The 21,709-nt window shown below is 38.1% G+C and overlaps 1 protein-coding gene across 4 annotated transcripts in view; it reads right to left on the bottom strand.

Annotated features, from left to right (window-relative positions):
* The window catches only part of stau1 (staufen double-stranded RNA binding protein 1), a 42,596-nt gene extending 28,027 nt beyond the window's left edge, over positions 1–14,569 (bottom strand). For 3 of the 4 annotated variants that reach the window (XM_072556632.1, XM_072556633.1, XM_072556635.1), the window contains exons 1-5: positions 14,391–14,569; positions 7,680–7,947; positions 3,314–3,438; positions 983–1,139; positions 529–664 (exon numbers count right to left, since the gene is read on the bottom strand). In XM_072556632.1, coding sequence (XP_072412733.1) covers positions 529–664; positions 983–1,139; positions 3,314–3,438; positions 7,680–7,875 — 614 coding nt within the window. In that variant the 5' untranslated portion in view covers positions 7,876–7,947; positions 14,391–14,569. The remainder of the gene's footprint in view (positions 1–528; positions 665–982; positions 1,140–3,313; positions 3,439–7,679; positions 7,948–14,390) is intronic. The other variant, XM_072556634.1, reaches the window with a different exon arrangement.
* Between the last annotated feature and the right edge of the window lie 7,140 nt (positions 14,570–21,709).

Raw genomic sequence — 21,709 nt, 5'->3', positions numbered from 1 at the left:
GGAATCGAACCCAGGTCCCTGGCATTGAGAGGGAGCTGTGCTAGCCACTAAGACATCATACTGCCAGACGTCCTCAGTCAAGCACCAACTACGCCAATAGATTATGAGAAACAATCAGCACAGCTACAGGTTGTGCGCAATCTGGCAGACAATAGCATTTTTTTCTGACAACAACCAATACTCAAAAGCAGAATATAAAGCGGATCTCCCCCAACCAGGAAAGCAAGAACGTAACATCCAATCACATGGAGACTAGTACAGAACAAGAATTCAACACTGCCGTATTTAACCCGCATGGTGTTTTTTTTAAAAAAGAAATCTGCTAGGCTATCACAGGAGCTCTTGACATTATTTTATTCCAGAAGGGTTTGTGGGGCAAGGATGCCCTGAAAATATCAATAAGGAATTTACTTTAAAAACATAGCTAATCTACCTGGAAAAAGCCTGAAATAGCATTTTCCCTTCAAGCACTGTATAGTACGGACAACTAAGATTAGGTAGAAGAGAATAAAAAAAAGCAGTTGATACCTTTGAGGATAAGCATTATTTCTCAGCATATTGTAGGTTGGCCTTAATCCAGGATAAGGATCAATTGGTCTATAGGTTGGTTTCTTTCCCATTTTCATACACAAGGCATTCAGTTCTACTGTTGGAGTTACACTGTCTAAAAATACAAATAAAATTGTCAATTTAGTGTCACCCCAGAGTTCAAAATTGCATACATATTATTCAACTTGCTATACAATGTCTGGCAAGGAGTTATTGTTTTGTGAGCAACTAGTTCAAGGTGAGTGTGAAAATAATTCAAATGCAATTCACAACATTACTTCTTAAAATAGAAATAAAGCACCTGTCTCTTTACTTTTGACTTTACATTTTAGGAGATCACTCATGATTTTAACCTTGAATTTTACCAGGGCTTGTCAAAATAGTGATCAATATTGCTTCTTTCAGTGACTGTTCTACTAAAACTAATTTTTACCAGGATTTTTTGAATCATTACGTGGGGGACGAGGTGGTGGTTTTGGGAGATTGGTTTCCATTAAGGCCTTCGCAGCTGCAGCATGTTGAGCCTTCTTAATGCTGCTTCCCTCAGCTTCCCAGTGTTGGTCACCAAGTGTCAGCTGCACTGTAAAAACCTAAAAGTAAAATTTACAAGAAGTCAAAAAATTGAATGCTAAATTATAATATGATTAATTTTAATTTAGTGTATGGATTTTAAGTTTCATTTCAAATCAAAAACCAATATTACCGAAAATCCTACCGAACTGCATATAAAATGGATGGATTTTGGCTATTAATGAAGGGTGATTTGGGCCAAGATTCGTCAAATAGGACAAAATAATTCCTTGCAATTAAATTAAAATATCCCCTGCAAAATATTATTCTTCCTTACATTTACTAACTACTTACAAGACAAAAACCTTGCGTGTCATCTCATTCCGAAAATTTTGATATTCAAGTACAAGTAAACCCAAATTTAATTTTGAATAAAAGAACAATTTAATTGAATAAAGTGAGCAGAACCCTTTTGGACAATGCTCTATTGTTAATTCTAACAAAACCAAGCAAAGAACATCAGTCTGTTATTCAACCAGAGCATGATAAACACATACCCTGAAGTGACAATTAGATATTCACCTATGAGCAGAAATATCTGGACAGATATAGCCTAGGAAATCTTAGATGATTTCCTTTCTCCAGACAACACACCACAAGATCAAGGGACTAAATAGAACATCTTGCAAGTATTTAGAGCTTAATATGAACATTCCAGTCAGCCATGACAGAAGCCAAATACTCCTGCTGGAATTTGATTTCTGTCACTGACTTTATTCTTCTCCACTTTTCAAAAAAAAAGAACAAGCCTCAAAACTCAGGAGATACATTCATCAAGCTTTCAATTTTTCTAATATCCAGTGTGTTGTCTTCCCAGTAAATCCAATGACTGGGAACAAAAGCTTAAGCTTCCCTTCCAACTCAATGTTGGGAAACAGGGCAAATTTCTGGGTATATAAAAAGAAGAGCAAATGGTTGGACAACAAAAGAAAAAACAAACAGCATGAAATAGAATGTTTTGTAAGCTGGTTGGGAGCTACTGGGACTGAGATGGTGCTAAGGAGCATATGTTAGGGAATTCATTCCATTTGGTCTCCAACCCTTGCCCCACTAAAATAAAACAAAATTGAGACACTGGAGATCTGAAATTAGTGAAACTCAGCAGATCTGGCAACACTTAACATTGAGTCCACTAACTCTAATGAAGAGTACCAAATTCAAAAGAATAATTCTGCCTTCTTCCCAAAGCTGCCAGAGATACTGTGCGTTGGAAGCATTTTGCACTTTTCTTTCCCCCAAAAGAGATTCTAACAAGATGGAGGCAGTTGCACAGAGGAGAACAAATAACTGCTGATAGGAATGTAAACAGAACGGTCCACGTCCTACCCCAAAAGGAGGATCATAATAGATCATTCTGTATTTCTCTGTTCACCATCCATCACAGGTAGCCGATGCATAGGAAGTGATCTGAATGGCATAAATACCAACTACCAGTGCTTTGATTCATTGCTAGGAGTCAGAAATGAATCAAGTTGAATCATACAAACAGCTGAAAATTCGCACACCTTTGACAATGGAGTGAAACCATGATTTTCACTATAAGAGGTTTATAATGTAAACTGTGGTTTCAAGAGCAATGCAAATTCTGAGTACGGGAAATTAGAGTTTGGTAAAATCTGTGATTGCTTGGCAGCTAAGTGGAAAGTGTTGGTGGAACATTAATGAAGAGAATTTATTTTCAATTTTGTAGTAAAAAGCTGACTATTCATCAAATGCAATCGTGGAAAGCATCAGTGTCCACACAGAAATGAACAATGTACCTCTACTTAAACATTGGTTCTCTCATCAATACCAAGGTCAATGCACTGCAAATCTACATTTCACTCAACCTCACCTAGTCATCATCATCATCATCAAGATGCAATGGTACGCCCAAAATATTAAAAATTTTGCAAGCGCATCTTCCAAGATGCCACGTTAGATTAAGTTATTAAGGATTTTTTAAAATGGAAAAGCACAACCCACAACATAGGTATTAGGATAAAAACAAAGAAACAGAGCTAAAAGTTAATTTCAGTACTTTGAAAGGCCATAAAGACTTGCCATTGCTCTCACCCTAAATATCTGAAGAAATTGCAGCATTTTCAACTTTAAAATTGCAGAGTACACAATTTAGTTTCAAATAAACTATTAGGATTGAAAATAGATTCTTATCAAAGCCAAGAAAAGAGAAACATTAATGTTTTCTACTCACCTTTGCGTGAGCTGGACCAAGTTCATTTAACAATTTGTATTCTGGCTGAATCTTGTTGAAACGGGCTAACTCATTCACAAGACACATAGGGGTTTTCTCTTTGGGGTTTGCCATGTTTGAAGGAACTGAAAAATAAATTAAATCACAAACTTAATTTAATATTGCTACCAAACATCGAAACACATTCCAACAAGCAGCTATTTTGCCAGTACAGATTAATGTTACAAATAAAATCTCCTGAGAAGAGATTCTAAAATGCTTCAATATTTAAGAGAGTGATGTTCCTATAAACCCAATATAGATATAATTAATGTCTTCAATAGAAACACCCTGAATTTGTAAATATTTATTAGAGAACCATTCAGAAATATGGATTAAGCAAGTCAGACACCAATTGATACATAACCACAGCCAGTATGGCTCTGGTTTAACTGATCTGGGATGGCATTGGCTTCCCCAAAAATTCAGCACAAGTAGAAGTCAAACTTTCTTTTCAATCTCCCCAAAATACCATTCCTACATTCACCTGGGTAATAGATTTCCACAAGTAGAACAGGTTTCTTCTGAACAAAATAAATATGCTTATTTATGTTCATTTAGTTAAAAATCTCAACACCAGGTTATAGTCCAACAGGTATAATTGGAAGCACACTAGTTTTCGGAGCGTTGCTCCTTCATTAGGTGGTAGAGTATGACTCCAAAAGCTAGTGGGCTTCCAATTAAACCTGTTGGACTATAACCTGGTGTTGTGTGATTTCTAACTTTGTACACCCCAGTCCAACACCAGCATCTCCAAATCATATGTTCATTTAGATGAGCACAACCGACATTTAATAATTAACCCTGACTATAGAAAATGGCATTCTGGACCACATGTGGTTATGCAAAACAACAATGCAGTTAGAATGCATCATAAATGTCAAACTCTTTACGGTATCTCTGAAGCAAGTTGATTGCATGTAAAACACTCCCAGTCACCTGATTTTAAAGCAGACATTTCAGCCCTATTAATCTGTAAATTAATTCACTATGAATTTTGTGGTTAGTCTGGAAAAGCTAAATCATTAGTTTCTTTCCTCCCTTAGCATACTAACTCTGTACTAGATCACTAAGACCTATTAGGATAAAATCAACAATACATTCAACAGTATACACTCATGCAATCAAAAATAAGTTAGACACCTCAATATAAAGCAGGTTTACATGACAGATACTGCATTTCCATTATTAAACAAACCAGAATTCCACAACATTTATCTCAAACTCTTAGAAAGAAATTATGCTGTCCATTAACATCAGAAGGAATTGTCTCCACAATGAAAACTTCTAAAAATTCAAATAATGGAGAGTATATTTTCACACTGATGAATAAGTATAAAATTGCTCTAAAATTGTAGAGAGAAGCTCATTGATTGACCTACCTTATTAATGTTGTCAATCACTTTAAATAAAGTTTTTCACAATGGAGCTAATGAAAGGACTTTACCATCCAAAGACATTACAAAATAAAGGAAACAATACTGCCAAGTTTAAACTAAGTCAATAGCATTAAATGACATAATATGAAAACATTTCAAAAAGCCCAAGTGCAATCGCATTAAGAAAATTGTCATAGTCAAGCCAGTTGATCTTCAAACACAGGTACACCAGAAATTGTTCTTTTATTCAAAGTTAAATTACGAAAACTGAAGAAACAGGGAAGACAGGGAGGGGCATAAGGTGATATAGCCATGTTACAAGTGGAAAAAGCAGTTTTGCTGGCAAGCTGGATTAAAAAAGGAGGCTGAACCATGTGTTCAGCAGTTAATAAAAGTTCAACATGGAAGTAGGAAGCAATTGGAAAGATTCATGGAACCAACATGGATGGGACTTGAATATTTGCAAAATCTAAAGGCAATGACTTTGGTTTTGTTTCATCAGAAAAGGCATCTGAAGATGTCAGCAACAGCAAAGAGTGCTCTGGAAAACGGACAGCAGAAAAACCAAATCATAGCTGTGCAGTGAAGTTACTTCCCAGGTGTTCTCACCAAAAGACAGCAATTATTGAGTAGAGATATATGGGAAAGGAAATAAATGATTAAGATGAATATGCAGAAGAAAAACAAAAGAGAAACCACTTGAGGTAATATAATGACAGTAGATGACAACTGAGACTGCAATGAGAGTCTGGCACTCAAAAAATATTGTACAAATGCTGCCCAAGGAGGAGAGAGTCTTTGGAATGCTGAAGGCAGTATACAGATTCATTGTTTAAATTTTAATTGACTTCATATAATCTTAATACATATATAAGACTTAATAGATAGCTCATCATTGCTTCACAAGTAAACTACAATATTTTAATGCTTACATGGACAAAAAGTAACAAACACCACCATAGAGGCTATCCAAGCTGCTTTCTGCACTTACAAAGTAGCATGCTAAGTGCTCCATTGGTAAGTACATTTGGCTTTCCAAAGAAACTGTACACGGAAGGTCAAAAGTGCATTTCCTGAAGCATTTGAAATAATTAGTGTGAAGAAAAAGTGAAAGGACATCATATTTGCACTCAATTGAGGGGCAATGCAAGTAACCAAACCTCTACCAACACACTGACTTTTGGGAAAGCACCTGATCCTATAAAATAATACCAAAGCCTGCAATATGGTGAACAAGGCCAGAGAACAATGACCCACCATTAAACGATATGGTGCAGATTATACTGGTTCAATGCCACTGTCTCAAGGACAATAAATGCTGGCCTGACCACTTTGTGTAGAGAAAAACAAAATGCTAGATAAGATATTTTACAAGCAGTATGTACCCAACATTGATAAATTACCAGGCCCAAATGATATGCATTCAAGTGAGGTGGTCTGGAATTGTGGACACACTGGCCACAATGTACAGTGGTGGTACCAGAAGACCAGAGAATTCCAGAGAATTCCAAATGTCAGGCCATTTGTTCAAAACAAATAGGGTGCAAGGATAAAACCAGCAACCGTAGGCCAATTAGGTTAGCATTGGCAGCAATTCAAACAGTAACTCACAATTAGATTTATCAATTAGACAAATGTGAATTGATTAAGAAAATTTGGCACAGATGCATCTAGGACAAACTATGTTTAACTAATTCAATCAAACGTTTGATCAGGTAACAGGGTGGGAACAAGTTTAATTGCATTGTATTCGAATTTCCAAAAGGTGTTGCATAGAGTGCTGCATAACAAGTTTTTCAGCAAATGTAAAACCAAAGAAATGAGAGAGACGGGGCAATATGAAAATGAAATTGGATGAGCTGCAGATAACATTACTTATGAATGGCTGGCCTTTAGACTGGAGAAAGATATAAGTGGGGTTTTTAAAAGGTCAATATTTTCTTTATTTGATCACAAACATGACAATAAACAGCACAGTTCCAAAACTTCTGAATGACACAAGTTAGATATTGTGAACTGTGAGGAGGATAGCAACAGACTTCAAGAGAACTTCAGGTGATGGAATGAACAGATGGCCAATGCAGGAATAACGCAGAAGCATACATACATTATAGAAATAATGAGACCAATACAAGATAAAAAGGTAATTTTAAACAGGGTATGGGACAGAAGGAATTAGGTTGTATGTGCATAAATCATTTAAGGGGATAGGACAGGCGAAAAGAGCTGCTAATAAAATGAAATCTCAGTTCTGAAATTGGGGCACATAGCACAAAAGGATGAAATTATCTTAAGCCTGCATAAAGTATTGCTGTCAGTACTGGGCACCACACTTTAGGAAGGACAGATGTGAAGTCATTCGCAAGACTATAGAAAAGACTCATGAAAATGGTCCCAGGGTTCTCAGTCAGGTGGACAGATTGGGGAAGCTAGGCATGTTCACTCTGAAGAACAGAATTAAGAAATTTGTCATGTGTTCAAAATGGAGGAGTCTCGGACTGAGTTGGGAGAGAGAAATTGTTCCTATTGATGCAAGGATCAAGAACTAGAAAGCAGCAATTCAAGGTGATTGGCAACAGAAACAAAGACTATTTTACGCAGCAAGTTGTCAAGATCTAGAATGTCTGAGTATTTAGTGGAGATATATTTGATCAAAGCCTTCAAAAGAGAATGAGAAAACTGTCTTGAGAGACTTTAAAAAAGCATTATGGAAACAGTTGATGAGCAAGACCAGAAGGTTGCTCTTGGACAGCCAGCATGGAGATGAAGGGCAGAAGGACGTCCTGATAGATATTTAACACAAAACTCTTCACAAAAGCAAACACACTATTCCGTTGTTTATCACCACTTGCCCCCAAACAAATCCAAAAAAAAAGCCAAGTACTACTTTCATCAGTAATCTGCACATTCAAAGGCATTTCCTCCATGACTATAACAGATGTACATACCTGCAGCTGCGGTGGTGGAAGTGGCAGACATGGAAGGTAAAGCGGAGCTTTGAATGGGCCTACTAGCATTTTCTGACGGCAGAGGACCAATACCAGATGGAATGCTCTGACCAACACTACTACCCATAAGAGGTTGCGATAGACTGGAGGATGAGTTATGAACCTGAATTTGAGACATTTCACACTTCCAACTCATTAACTTAGATTAGATTTATAGGAAGATTGCAGAGGTGCTGGTTAAGATCAGAAATATGCAGTAGCAGGATCTCTGGAAAAAGATACAAACACATCGTAGTTTAGTACACATTCATTAACAAATTAGAAAATCTAATTCCATTACTACACTACTTCACCAATAATAATTACATTCCAGAATACCCAAGAGGCGAATTATTAGAGGCATACAAAATGATCAGACGATTAGATAGGGTGGACAGTGAGAGCATTTTTCCTTGGATGGTGATTGCTAGCACGAGGTGATATTGCTTTAAATTGATGGGTGATAAATATAGGACAGACATCAAAGGTAGGTTCTTTACTCAGTAGTAAGGGCGTGGAATGTCCTACCTGCAACAGTAGTGGACTCACCAACATTAAGGCATTTAAATGGTCATTCAATAAACATATGGATGATAATGGAACAGCATAGGTGAGATGGGCTTCAGATTGGTTTTACAGGTTGGCGCAACATAGAGGTCCAAAGGGCCAGTACTGCGCTGTAATGTTTGATGTTCGATAACTTCATATTTATTCCAGAGTAACTAAAGTGCAATATTACATCAGTTTACAACATCCATACTCTAATAACAGGATTCCAGCATGACAAATTCAAAAATTAACTTAAAGCTTTGTAAAATTCACTAAGTAACTCAATTCCAATTTGGTTTCTCTTATCCCTGGTCTCATATTTTAAGTAAAATAAATGTCAGGTCAACTTCAGAAGAGAGACCTTGGGGTGCAGATTCATAGTTCCTCAAACGTGGAGTCGCATGTAGACAGGTTGATGATGATGTTTGGTATGCTTGTCTTTATTGGTCATTGAGTATAGGAGTTGGGATATCATGTTGCAACTGTATTGGACATTGGTTAGGCCACTTTTGGAATACTGCATTCAATTCTGGTCTCCCTGTTATAAGAAAGATGCTGTGAAACTTGAAAGGATTCAGAAAAGATTTAGAGAATGTTGCCTGGGTTGGAGGATTTGAGCTATAGTGAGAGGCTGAAACAGGCCGGGCCTTTTTCCCTGGATCGGACAGTATGACCTTACAGAAGTTTATAAAATCATGAGTGGCACAGATCAGGCAAATAGCTGTCTTTTCTCCAGGGTAGCAGAGTCCAAGCCTAGAGGACATAGGTTTAATGTGAGTGGGGAAAGACTTAAGGGGCACAGAGTAGTCTGTGTATGGAATGAGTCACCAGAAGTGGTGGATGCTGATAAAATTACAGCATTTGAAAGGCATCTGGATGGGTAGATGAATAGCAAGTGTTTCGAGGGATATGCAACTGGAACAATACAGGATATCTGCTTAGCGTAGACAGGTTAGATCAAAGGGTTTTTTTCTGTGCTGCACATCTGATTCTATAACCAAACTAAAAATAGAAGTGTTAATAAATTGCTGAGTAAATAAACATATCCAATATGTAAACATGTCATAGATAAAGGTATTATTTTCAATTTTATTTGTTCAACTGGGGATTTCCATTGGGATGGTGTCAGATACAAATGATCTCAATATATTCGGGCCATTATCTAGTAACACCTGCTGAAAGTACTGAGCACAAACATACTGTGCCAAGGAACTTCAGGAAAGAAGAGAAGGGCAGAAATTGAGACCAAAACACATAGTGTGGACACAGATTAGCACATCATTCTGTTCCTACTTGATACAATTCAGTCAGGACATCAGGTTCAGGCTTAAATGAACTTGGAACTGCCTTTCCCAAAATTTCACTCCAAGTCACAGCAGCCTACTTAACCAGAAAGAACCTACGTCTGTCTTCACCAACATATGTACTATCAAGGCACTGGTCAATAGCAAATCAAAGTTTAGATACTCTTATACTATGTGGCAAAACAAAGCCTGGAAAACAGATCCACTACCGAACACTGTCATCATTTGTTAATCATGGCAATCAATGCACTTTCAATTTGCCTTCCCAGCATTTTCAGAACAAGGGTAGCCTAACTGGTCTTCTCTCCAAATGGGTTGATCAAGGAATTATATGTTGCACCATTCTAGGATGCAGTATGGCCTTGTGAACCTGTGGTACAATAACCCAAATTAACCACTACTCCAACATGTGCTTCCCTTGGAAGTAATCATCAGATTTGCTTTTCAATATTGCTGCTACATTAAGTTCCACTATCTTTTCTAACAATGCATTCCAAATCACAAATGGGAATGGAGTTAAAAATATTTCATGTCATCTCAGATCATTTGGTCAATTTCCTTAAATCCATGTATAACCTTGCACAACTGATCATTCTGACATGCTAAAGAGTTTTTCTTATTGACTGTAGGAAAATCATTCCTGATTTTGACTAGCCCCATCAACTCAACATCCTCTGCGCCAACAACAGAAATTCCAGATGATCCAGACTTGCTGCACACTGAGGTCCTTGACCCATAAATGCCAGCATAAATCCACTGGGGATGTTGCTATGTTTATGTAGATTTGATGCTAATTGCAGTCAAAGTTTAGGCTTTCATTGAAAGAAAAGGCACATCTGAAGGACTTCAAAAAGACTGTCAACAGTCCTATGCTCTAGAGTGCAAACTGAATTTGCCCTGTTCAGTAAGATTAATCACATTTAAAGTTACATGGATGAAGCATCAACAAAAGGCTAAATTTTGGAATTGCACTGCAACGAAAACCTAATTTGATTTATTTGGTCATGGTGAAATAGAAATGTCGACATCTATTTTAGTTTAGTACAAGGCTACTCCATGTTTGCAGCATTGCAAAATTGATTTTCAACTGCTATCTTTATTGCAATAAAGATTTTCACCAACTTTTACAAAGAATGACAGCAAATATTCCTAGTCAGTGAATGGTTTCTGATCCAGTTCTGTTGATTGTCAAATATCTGTATCACTGGGTACCTAATGCCTGATTTCAAATAAGAAATTTAATGACTTAAGATGTATCAGATGTAAAAAGGCTAATCAGAATGATGCTGCCTTTATCCTGCCATGACAACATAATCACACAAACATATGATCTGAACACTTCACGCCACTGCCTCCACCAAAACCTTCTAAGTCAGTCTACCCTGAAAGATTATCTCGATAAGCAAGAACATGAAATGATCATTCCAGCACAATATCCTGAAGTATTTTCTAACCCATTAATTACTTTTGACTGAGAAAACTTATTTACATAAATTTTGCTTGTGAATTGTGATGGCACACAGACTTCAATAGAGGTTAAACGCATGGGAAAAAAAAAATTGAGAGATGGAATAGATAATTGTTATCCACTTGGTAGGAACACTAGAAACCGTATACTGTATTTCTCAAACAGCTAGAAGCTGGGAAGTGCAGAACACCAAAAGGACTCGTGTCCTTTTCCAGGAGCTGCCAAAAGTTAACATGACAGTGAAGTGAGCCAATAAGGTGGAAAATGGTGTTGGCCTTTATTAGAAGTGGATTCACTGGAGGAGGAAAGATGTTTCACTGTAAATATGCAGCATTTTAAATGAAACCGCACCTGGAGCAGTGTAGGTTCACCAAATTTCTGGAATGAGGGTATTGCACTATAAAAGGAAAGATTAAACAGACTGGGCCTTTATTCCATGGAATTGAGAATGAGATGTGATCTCACTCAAACATATGAAGTACATATGGGTTGACAGGGTAGATTTAAGAGGATGTCTATCCTTGCCTTTGGGGGGTGCAGGGTCAAAAACCAGTGGACAAGAGTCAAAGAATAAAGAGAGGTCATTTAGAATCGAGAAGGAATTTCTTCACCAAGGGTGGTGAATCTTCAGAATTCTTTGCCCCAGAGTGTTGTGGAAACTTAGATATTGATATATTTCTACATATTACAGATATCAAGGGAAACTGGGACAATGCAAGAAAATGGTAATGAGGTAGACTCAGATGACTGATCATCTCACTGTGGGCTCCAGGGTAAAGGGCCTACTCCTGCTCCCATTGCTCATGTTCTTAGATACCAAATGACTGAATAGCTAAATTTACTTTTGATAGTTTTGTTTGAAGGGAGTGAAGATAGGAAATCTAGCATTTTTAATAGTTCCATTTTTAATTTAATCGCAGGAGTGTTTATTCTTTGATATAACAATTGGTCCTTAATTAATATTACAACTGAGATGTACCAAAAATTACAGCTTTTCATTCCAAATGCAAAGAAGTGATGCAATAAAGAATAACTCAAGCCAAGAGGTATGGCAAATTTATTAGACATTCTAACAGAGGAGGTAAAGTAAATTAGCAAAAAAAAACACAGTACGCCATAAAAAAAAACACATAGGGTGATCAAAACTACAAGTGGGGAATTTGGCTTTTTCAATGATTATATTGGCAAAAATACACTACTAGACTTATACAAGATGCGATGTATTTAAAGAGAACAGGAATGAGTGTAGGCTATTCAGTTCAAGTTTGTTCCATCATTCAGCATCGTAGTTGATCTTTCATCACAATTCTCACTTGGCTTGGCTTTGATCTCTTTAATTTGCTTGGCAAGAATAATTCTACCACTCTTATCTCACTATCCCTCATGCATAAAACTAAATTCCATACAAATAAATGATGTGTTTCAATTTGTTGTAATAATGTATTTTTATTCCTGCCATTCTCCCAATGTATCTGTGCTGTATGCTCTTCTTTCAGTAGACATTTTAATGCCTTACGTCCATCCACTTGCAGGGAATTTTGTATATGAATCCTTCAACGTCTCTGCACATCCATGTCTTTCAGTGTCCCTCCACTGTGCACATTCCCACTTTCTTTTCCACTCCAAAGATGTCTTACATTAAGCATATCAGCTCACTCCTCCACATTAAATTGCACCTTCCCATCCTACTGTCAAGCCATTCATATCTCTCGAGGAACAGGACCAAGACTCTGCACCGACAAAGAAACAGGAAAGAAATACTTTAAATTTTCGATCAAGCTAAATCTTGGTCTTCCAAAAATCTCACCCATGCTGTAGTCACTTAAATTTTGGCTACCAGAGAACTTTAGCTCATTCAAAACCCTTGCTGACCACATCCAACCCACTTTATTTGCATACCATCTTACCTTTACTGATCTGCAGACACTTAAGCTAACCCAACACAATTCAAAATCTTACATAAGTGCTGAAAAACCCTTTATGACTCTGCCCATCTCTAGTCCCCTGACATTTACCAACCCTTCAACCCATCATAGAAGTCTCCAATTTTAGCCAGGCTCTTTTTCGATAGTCAAAAGCAATTAAGCTTTTGACTATCAAAGCATTCCCTTACTGCAGCTTGCCAAAACATTCCTGCTTTTTCGCAACCCTTAAAACTATTAAAATAAAGATCTTACCCAGAGTTTTAATAAGCCTATTCCACTTTTTTTGGCTCTGACACATAACTTAAACAATATCCTTAGAAATTCAAAATACGTCATGACTTCCACAATAATTTTCAATCTCCCATTTGTCCCATTCCTGTCAGTCACCAACTTTCTATGAGGTTCTGATATGGAATTGCTACATATGGCAACTGAGGACATCTGGTTTTCGAGCTGTGTTGAAGTTTACATTTGTGAAATACCAAGAAAATTTAACACAATAACAACTGACAATTAATTCTATAGTACAATGCCCCCATGACAATTACAAACAAGTCAATACACATTAACACAAGCAAAAAATTAACAATCTGGAGAACACTAAAGCAGAAAATCTCAACAAAGTTTAAACTCCGAATTGTTATTTTGTGTACATCCCAACCAGCCAATAACAGAATTATGATTTGCCAGTCAATAAAGAAAGGGTACCAAAAAAGATTTTTTTTAAAAAAGCACACAATTTGAGAGATACCATGAAGGAACAAAACCAAACCAAAAAAAAAAGTAGTCACTTGGACTTTGGAGACTTTATCTGAGGCCCAGAAATGCATATAAAGAGGAACACGGTTTGGACATGCATCACTGGTAAACAAAGTTTAAAAAAAGATGGGACCTATGTTCCAAACCTGCACGCTTGGATGTTTGGAAAAACACCAACGATTGACTTATAGGGGACGAAGACTTTTGATAATGATGCCATCTGATGCCCTCCAAAAGACTGGAATTAGCGATCGTCCCAGCTGTCCGGTCAATGACAACACTTAAAGCATTTTCCTTGGGATAGATGACAGTTCTTTAGGACATTCGGGGGAGGGAGAGGTTGCGTTAACACTTGCACAGGATTTGCCAACTTTAGAAATATGATGGGACCTGTCAGTGCTCTGGCAGACCACGGGGCCCGGGTTTGAACTGACCAGGTGATATGCGACAAACCGGCACTCAGAAACCAGCCAGGTACTGTCGGGTCCTCAGACGGCCCACGACATGGCAGCGGGGCCTGGTGATCCTAACCAAAGCAGGCTACCCTCCTCCAGAGTTTCCCAGCCGGGCTCCGCCGGGTCCCAGGTCCAGGGGCAGACCAAGCGCTGGGGGCCGCTGCCCCCTGTACAGTCTCCTCTCCGGCCTCTGCTTTCCACCCGAAACTTACCTCCTTTCTTCAAAAAAGCGAGCTTGAAGCCGAATTTCTGAAGGAACGAGTCAATCCATTCGCTCACGAAGCAAGAAAGAGGAGCCGCTTCCCGCTGCCGACACACGGCAAACACTAAAGAGAATCGGACGAACCGGCGGCGGAACCGACCTTAACCGCTTCACCTTCCCAGAGCGCCGCGCGCCACCGGAACTGACGTCCCGCGTCCACCACTGGCCCCGCCCCTCCGGCGGCCCTTTAAACTGTGGGGCTCTTGCGCATGTGCGGGAGGTTCGATTCTTTATTGTCGCCGCCGCCTCCTCGGGGATGTGTGACGTTTCAATCTGTATCAATGTTTCTCTGATACAGTGATGTGGCGGTGCAACATTAATGTTCAGAAAGTATACTGACTACGGGGGCGGCTCAAAGAGGAGTCCTCCTGAACTCGGAAACGTTAACTCCGCTTCTCCCTGCCGACTTTCTCCAGGATGTGAGTGTTGGACAAATTTAAAAATCACAAAACATCAGGTTATAGCCCAACAGGTTTACTTAAAAAGTACTAGTTTTCGGAACGCTCTTCCTTCGTCAGGTAACTAGTCAACTAGCTTCCAAAGAATGCACTTCAAATAAACATGTTGGATATATCCTGGTGTTGTGTGATTTTTACTGAGTTTTTCCAGCGCTTTCTACGTTTTGTTTCGGATCTCCAGCATACGCAGTCTTCTGCGATTTTACTTCGTTGTGTAGAAAACATCTGGCAAGTAGCTAAAGAGCGAATGACGAGGTGGTTGGCCGATTCTCTTGCTCCTCGGATGCTGCCTGACCTGCTGTGCTTTTCCAGCACCACGCTCTCGACTCTGATCTCCAGCATCTGCAGTCCCCACTTTCTCCTGATTTAACGTCTAACCTGAGTGACATTTCCAACAATGTCGCATTCTTGGCGCTACATTGCAATAGTAACGTGGTTTGTGTGCTCGAAGCTTGTGGTGGTGTTTGAATCTAGTTTTCTAATGCATTGATGAATAAAGCCCTGACTTTGTTAGTTCTTCTATCCCTATTACCAGTTGCTCTCATGGTAAGAGTTAAGACTTAAATAATTACTCTTGTCATGTATTATTCAGAAACAAAAATCTGATTTTTGTCTTTGGCAACATTGGCAGATCTTGAGTGGGTTAGATGTTTGCAGATGAGTAAGAAAATTGTCAAATTTATATTTGTAAAACGTGTAATAAAAGTAGTGGAATGAAAAATATAAATGGAAAATAACATTCCAAAACACAACTGAATGTCCTGTAATTCTACTGAATAAAAAAAATAGATTTTATGTTTTGGAATAATAATGGTATATATGTAGTCAGTTGTTTTAGATAATTATTTAAAGCTAATTTTAGACCAGAAAGTCACTGCGCACATTTTCATTTTGTTTTAACTGCCACTTATCAGCCATTTTCATTTATGTGGCTGCGCCTCCATCCAGGATCAGTTGATGTGTGCTTTCTGGATTTATATAAATAAAGTGTGGGTGTTGCTTTATGCTACAGTGTTTTATATAAAGGCATTGGAGGTCAGAAAAATTTGAGAGGAATTTTTTTTTCTGGACTTTAGTATCCTCTCCAACTCCTGCCCAGAAGACCACCATTTTTGAGGACGGCCTTGATGGTCATTTTCATCTTCTAAAAGCTATAATGGGCTTGATGGAGTAATCGAGCTGAAAATGTGTTGCTGGAAAAGTGCAGCAGGTCAGGCAGCATCCAAGGAACAGGAGAATCAACGTTTCGGGCATAAGCCCTTCTTCAGGAATGAGGAAAGTGTGTCCAGCAGGCTAAGATAAAAAGTAGGGAGGAGGGACTTGGGGGAGGGGCGTTAGAAATGCGATAGGTGATAGGCTGGAGTGGGGTGGGGGCGGAGAGGTCAGGAAGAAGATTGCAGGTTAGGAAGGCGGTGCTGAGTTCGAGGGATTTGACTGAGACAAGGTGGGGGGAGGGGAAATGAGGAAACTGGAGAAATCTGAGAAACCTGTTCCTTGGATGCTGCCTGACTTGCTGCGCTTTTCCAGCAACATATTTTCAGCTCTGATCTCCAGCATCTGCAGTCCTCACTTTCTCCTCCTTGATGGAGTAATTCACAATAATGAAATTCTGATTAGTATTCACCATGCACTATTAATACTTGTTTTAGAGCAACTTTTGAGAGTAAACTGCATTTGGCAAAATTCATGTGTCAACTCCCTGTAAATGCCAGTATGATCCATGAAATCAACATCAATTACTCAGTTTATGATATATATGAACCTTCATTAGAGGTATTCTTTGTTTGATATTTCATTAATAATTCCATAGACAGAAGGTATTCCTGATGAAGGGCTTATGCCCGAAACATCAATTCTCCTGCTCCTTGGATACTGCCTGACCTGTGCTTTTCCAGCATCACACTCTCAACTCTGATCTCCAGCATCTGCAGTGCTCACTTTTTACCAATATGACACTGGGAATTGTTGATGACTTCACATTTTCTCGTCTACGTAAACTCCTGAAATCTGTTACTTGATGCTAAAATCAATATACAGATCACAAAAACTTCAACTGCTATGTTCAAACTGAATAAGAGTATGGAACAATGACCTGAGAATGTCCAACTTTAAGTCTCCCAAGTCTGTGTCCTCTGTGCAATCCTCTATAGTGGTGAAAGTTTAACAAAATGTGGAGGCAGCAGTAAAAACTGAATGGTTTGCATCTTAGCTGTTTCAGACTTACTCCCTGCATCTCTGAGCAGGACAAGGTCACCAACACAGGTGCTGGAGTTTGCTAATTCCATCATTTTTCCTATTTGCTAGGCGATAGGCACTGGATGGTCATATTCATTGTATGGATGACAGGTGTCTACACAAACACCTTCTGTATGAAATCTTGAGTATTCATAGCTCTGAAACAAGGATAATTACCAGTGAGAATAGAACATTATGGACATTGTCACCTAGTTGTCAGTCACTGAAAGTTATGATCTTTGGATTATTAATTATTGTCTAAAGTATGTAATTTTGTTAGAGGACCATGAAGACAATTTGTGAAGAATGCATTAAAACCAGGATGCTTTGGTGGATACTTGCTTGCCACAGAGTTTATATCTTCATTTTAAATATTCCTTCCCAAGTGAAGACTGATTCTTTTCATAAAAAATAATTAATGTATAAGGAAACTAAGTTTGATAACATCAAACATAAGAAAGTAAAACAGCCTTTAAAGGCACTGTAACTTAATTTAAAAATTTGAAGGATCCTGAGGAGAATTCTGAATTAAAGTGTTTTTGAAAGGGATTATACACATCTAAGTACATGAAGGGCTTTTGCCCAAAATGTCGATTTCGCTGCTCGTTGGATGCTGCCTGAACTGCTGTGCTCTTCCAGCACCACTAATCCAGTAATCAGTAGTCAACACTTGTTTGTTATTACCTTCAAATACACAGTATTTAACATTCATTACCAGAACCTAACAGATACTAGCATACACCCCTCTATTTCTCCAAAAGAAATTAAGATGCAAACAAAAGATTATTCATAAGAAAACATACAAAATACCAGATACATTATTGTATAAGTAGTCGTTAACATACTCCATGAAAACAAAAACAAACAATAAGATTACATGAATACTTCTGTATTCTTACAATTCAAATGTGTACTACTTCAAGAGTTCAAAAGTTTCTTTGAACAAACACATACTTTCATAAAATAATCCAACAGCTGGTGCTTGTATTGACTGTTTTAGAAATTCCATTTGAGTATAAAAGAGATGTCAGAGAGAGCAATCTTCAATTTCTTTTCCACGACACATTTTCAAGTGAATATTGCCCAAATCAAATAGCTATGAATGTAGCATTCTATAGGCACATTAAAAAAAACTGGTTTTGAAAATCGTTCCTTTTGAAAAAGTATTGGAAGCACTAGCTTTCGGAGCGCCACTCGTTCACCTGATGAAGGAGCGGCGCTCCGAAAGGTAGTGCTTCCAATTCAACCTGTTGGACTATAACCTGGTGTTGTGTGATTTTTAACTTTGTACACCCCAGTCCAACACCAGCATCTGCAAATCTTGAAAAAGTATTGTTTTGACAATGGATTTGTGTTCTCATAACAGGAAAATCTTCAAACTTGCTTTTCCTGCTGTTGGGAAGGTAACTTTTATCACCCAATTGTTTCTCAAATCCCTGAACTACAAGTCTGGGCAAGGATTTATATATGCCACTGGAAAGTACTTTCCCCATAGATATCCACCTGGAAAAGTGTCCTTTATCTGACATGCTTAGGTATTCATCATACTCTCTTGAACTGTTCTGTTGTTTGTTTTGCCTTCTTTACCAATTTACTGTCTAACTAGTTGGTAGTCATGAGATATCAGCACAAGGGCTCCCAGTACATATGATGGTCCTCACACATTCTTTAGTCCTTGCCTTTATCCTTTCTAAGCCTCCTGTTCCGATTTGAACTTTTACTTCTTGATCTGCCCTGCCTACAACCAGACTTCCTTACTCATTTTGATCTTTTTCTTCTGCTACAATCAGCGTAATGTCAATCCACAGAACTAAATCTGCCTCGAGTATATTCAGATAGTATTTTGGAATTTTCTCATTGCCTTGCCTGCTCTGCCTACTAGGGAGTCTTCCTCCACTCACTACTCACATATGTGCCAATCCAGTCCCAAGTTTCAGTATTTGTGACAAACGGCCTTATTAGATTAGAGAGAGAGTTTTGAGAAGATTTATAATTTAGGTCGAGGTTTTGGATGTAGGTTTGCTTGCTGAGCTGGGAGGTTCATTTCCAGACGTTTTGTCACCCTACTAGGTAGCATCTTCATTGGGCCTCAGGCGAAGCAGTGTACATGATTCCTGCTATTTATCTGTTTGGCTTTCTTTGGGTTGATGTTATTTCCTGTGGTGATATAATTTCCTGTTCTTTTTCTCAGGGGGTGGTAGAGGCATCTAACTCGATGTGTTTGTTGATAAGAGATGTGGTTGGAATGCCACGCTTCTAGGAATTCTCATGCGTCTCTCTATTTGGCTTGTCCTAAGATGGATGTGCTGTCCCAGTCGAAATGGTGTCCTTCCTTATCTGTAAGTAAGAATACTAGCGAGAGAAGGCCATGTCGTTTTGTGGCTAGTTGGTGTTCATGTATCCTGGTGGCTAGATGTTTTTTTCTTTCGTCTAGACACCAGGATACATGAAAACCAACTAGCCACAAAACAACATGACCGTCTCTCATTAGTATCCTTACATATAGATAAGGAAGGACACCACTTCGATTGGGACAACACATCCATTTTAGGACAAGCCAAACAGAGAGATGCACGAGAATTCCTAGAAGCATAGCATTCCAACCGGAACTCTATCAACAAACATATCGCGTTAGACCCCATCTATCACCCCAAGAAAAAGAACAGGAAATTACATCACCAACCCAAAGATATAAACAGAAAGCAGAAATCATGTACACTTCTTCGCCTGAGGCCCATTGAAGATGTTACCCAGTAGGGTGACAAAACGTCTGGAAATGAACCTCCCAGCTCAGCGATCAAACCTACATCCATGGCCTTAGTGGATCTTCTGTCAATATCACTTTGTCCACCTGTAGTTAGTCTGATATCTATCAAAATCAATTATCTGTCAGGCTCCAGCTTGTGTCGATGCACATGTGAAGTGCATGATGCATGGCAGTGCCATCATTAAGTTCTGTCAATATGTAGTCAGTTCCAATAAGCCATGCAGAATGTGCTCATAATGGTATATTTTCTGTTTTGTTGTTTTGCCATCAGTGCCCATAACTTTGAGGTTTTTTTTAATCCTTTTCGCCCTTCCCTCGTATAGTACACTATAATCTCAGGTTTATTTTTTGATAACCTACCACCTCAAAGTGTTCCTGATATTTTCAGAAACTTGTGCCTCAATGAGCACATATTCAATTTTTAGAAAAAAATTAAATGCTAATTGTAGTCTCTTCTATAGATAGATGATTCCCCATTTCTGTAGGTAATACAGGATTTGTCACAAACTAATTATAGCAATATATCCCCTCATTTGAAGCGAACTTCTCGCGGATACTATCCACGCTAAAACATTTGTTGATTTACAATTCATTATATCAGCTAAACTTAGAGCATTCTATTAATCAGAGGTGAGATTTCCTCACACAAATCCTATTTTCTGTAAGATGCTACAATATTCAGATCCTTATATATATATTTGTGAATTCTCCATTTGCAAATTCTTCATTGTTCATTAGGAATTGAGCTGGTGCTCCTGATCCTGCTGTTACCCATTTAAAAAAAATTATGATCTTGGCAATTATTTTTGTCTTTACTATGGGACTGGCAGTCTCTCTCAACAAAACGTAAATGGACAATATTTTTGTCTTTATTCTAAAACTGGAGGTCCATTGCTAGTTTCATTAAAGCCTCTCATCAATGGAAGACAATCATACAATGCAACTGCCCTATATGTTAGAATATTAATTTAAAAAGTAATATCTCTATAAGTGTATTGTATTCCCCGAGTACTCCTGCATCCTTTAATACAATCTTCAATGTATGACAAGATTAATATGGAAATACTGAAGTAGCTTTGGAATATTTTGCTTCTTTTCCTTTAAAACTCCTCCCAGCTGTCATTAGTACCTATTTAAATAATATTCAGCTCCTGCATTCTTCTTGCCAAAGTGGATAACCTCCCATTTCCCTCTATATTAATTCATACCAGGTTTTTGCCCACTCAATTGGTCTATATTCTACCGTAGATTTGGTCATCCTCATCAAGTGCCTTCCTACCTATTTTTATGCCAACTGCACAATTAAACAAAGCTTCAACTATGCCAAACATGGTTGGACTGAAGAATCTAGTGACCAAGATAGTTCCTTCCGATTGGTCAGTGTTGTTGTTCTCTCATTCTATATTTTCCAGATCATGAAACACCTCAAAAACAGCACTATTGCATTGTTGGTACATTCAAACTAATAGCACTTTAGAATTACAATTGAAGGATCTATTAAATGTCATTCTAATATTTCATATTTCTTCCATAATTGCACTCTTGCACCAATTATGTCAAATGTTTCTATCCTTCTTCTTCATAATTCTTTCAGATAGCTATTTTGTTTCTTATGAACATCCTCAAGATACTGTTAGCATTGTATTCTCAATTTTGGTACCACTGATGAGGGCATTTATTCCATAAAAGATGCCACAAACTAATGCTTTAAAAGAAAACTTTTGGACATCTGATCTGGCAGTTCTTTCTGAACTCAACCCAATTAAGACCAAGAGCTTATTTATGTTAGGTCTTCCAGCACAATCAATG

This window comes from Chiloscyllium punctatum, chromosome 37, assembly GCF_047496795.1.
Source record: "Chiloscyllium punctatum isolate Juve2018m chromosome 37, sChiPun1.3, whole genome shotgun sequence".
Lineage (NCBI taxonomy): Eukaryota > Metazoa > Chordata > Chondrichthyes > Orectolobiformes > Hemiscylliidae > Chiloscyllium > Chiloscyllium punctatum.
This window is presented reverse-complemented; position numbering and strand designations above follow the sequence as displayed.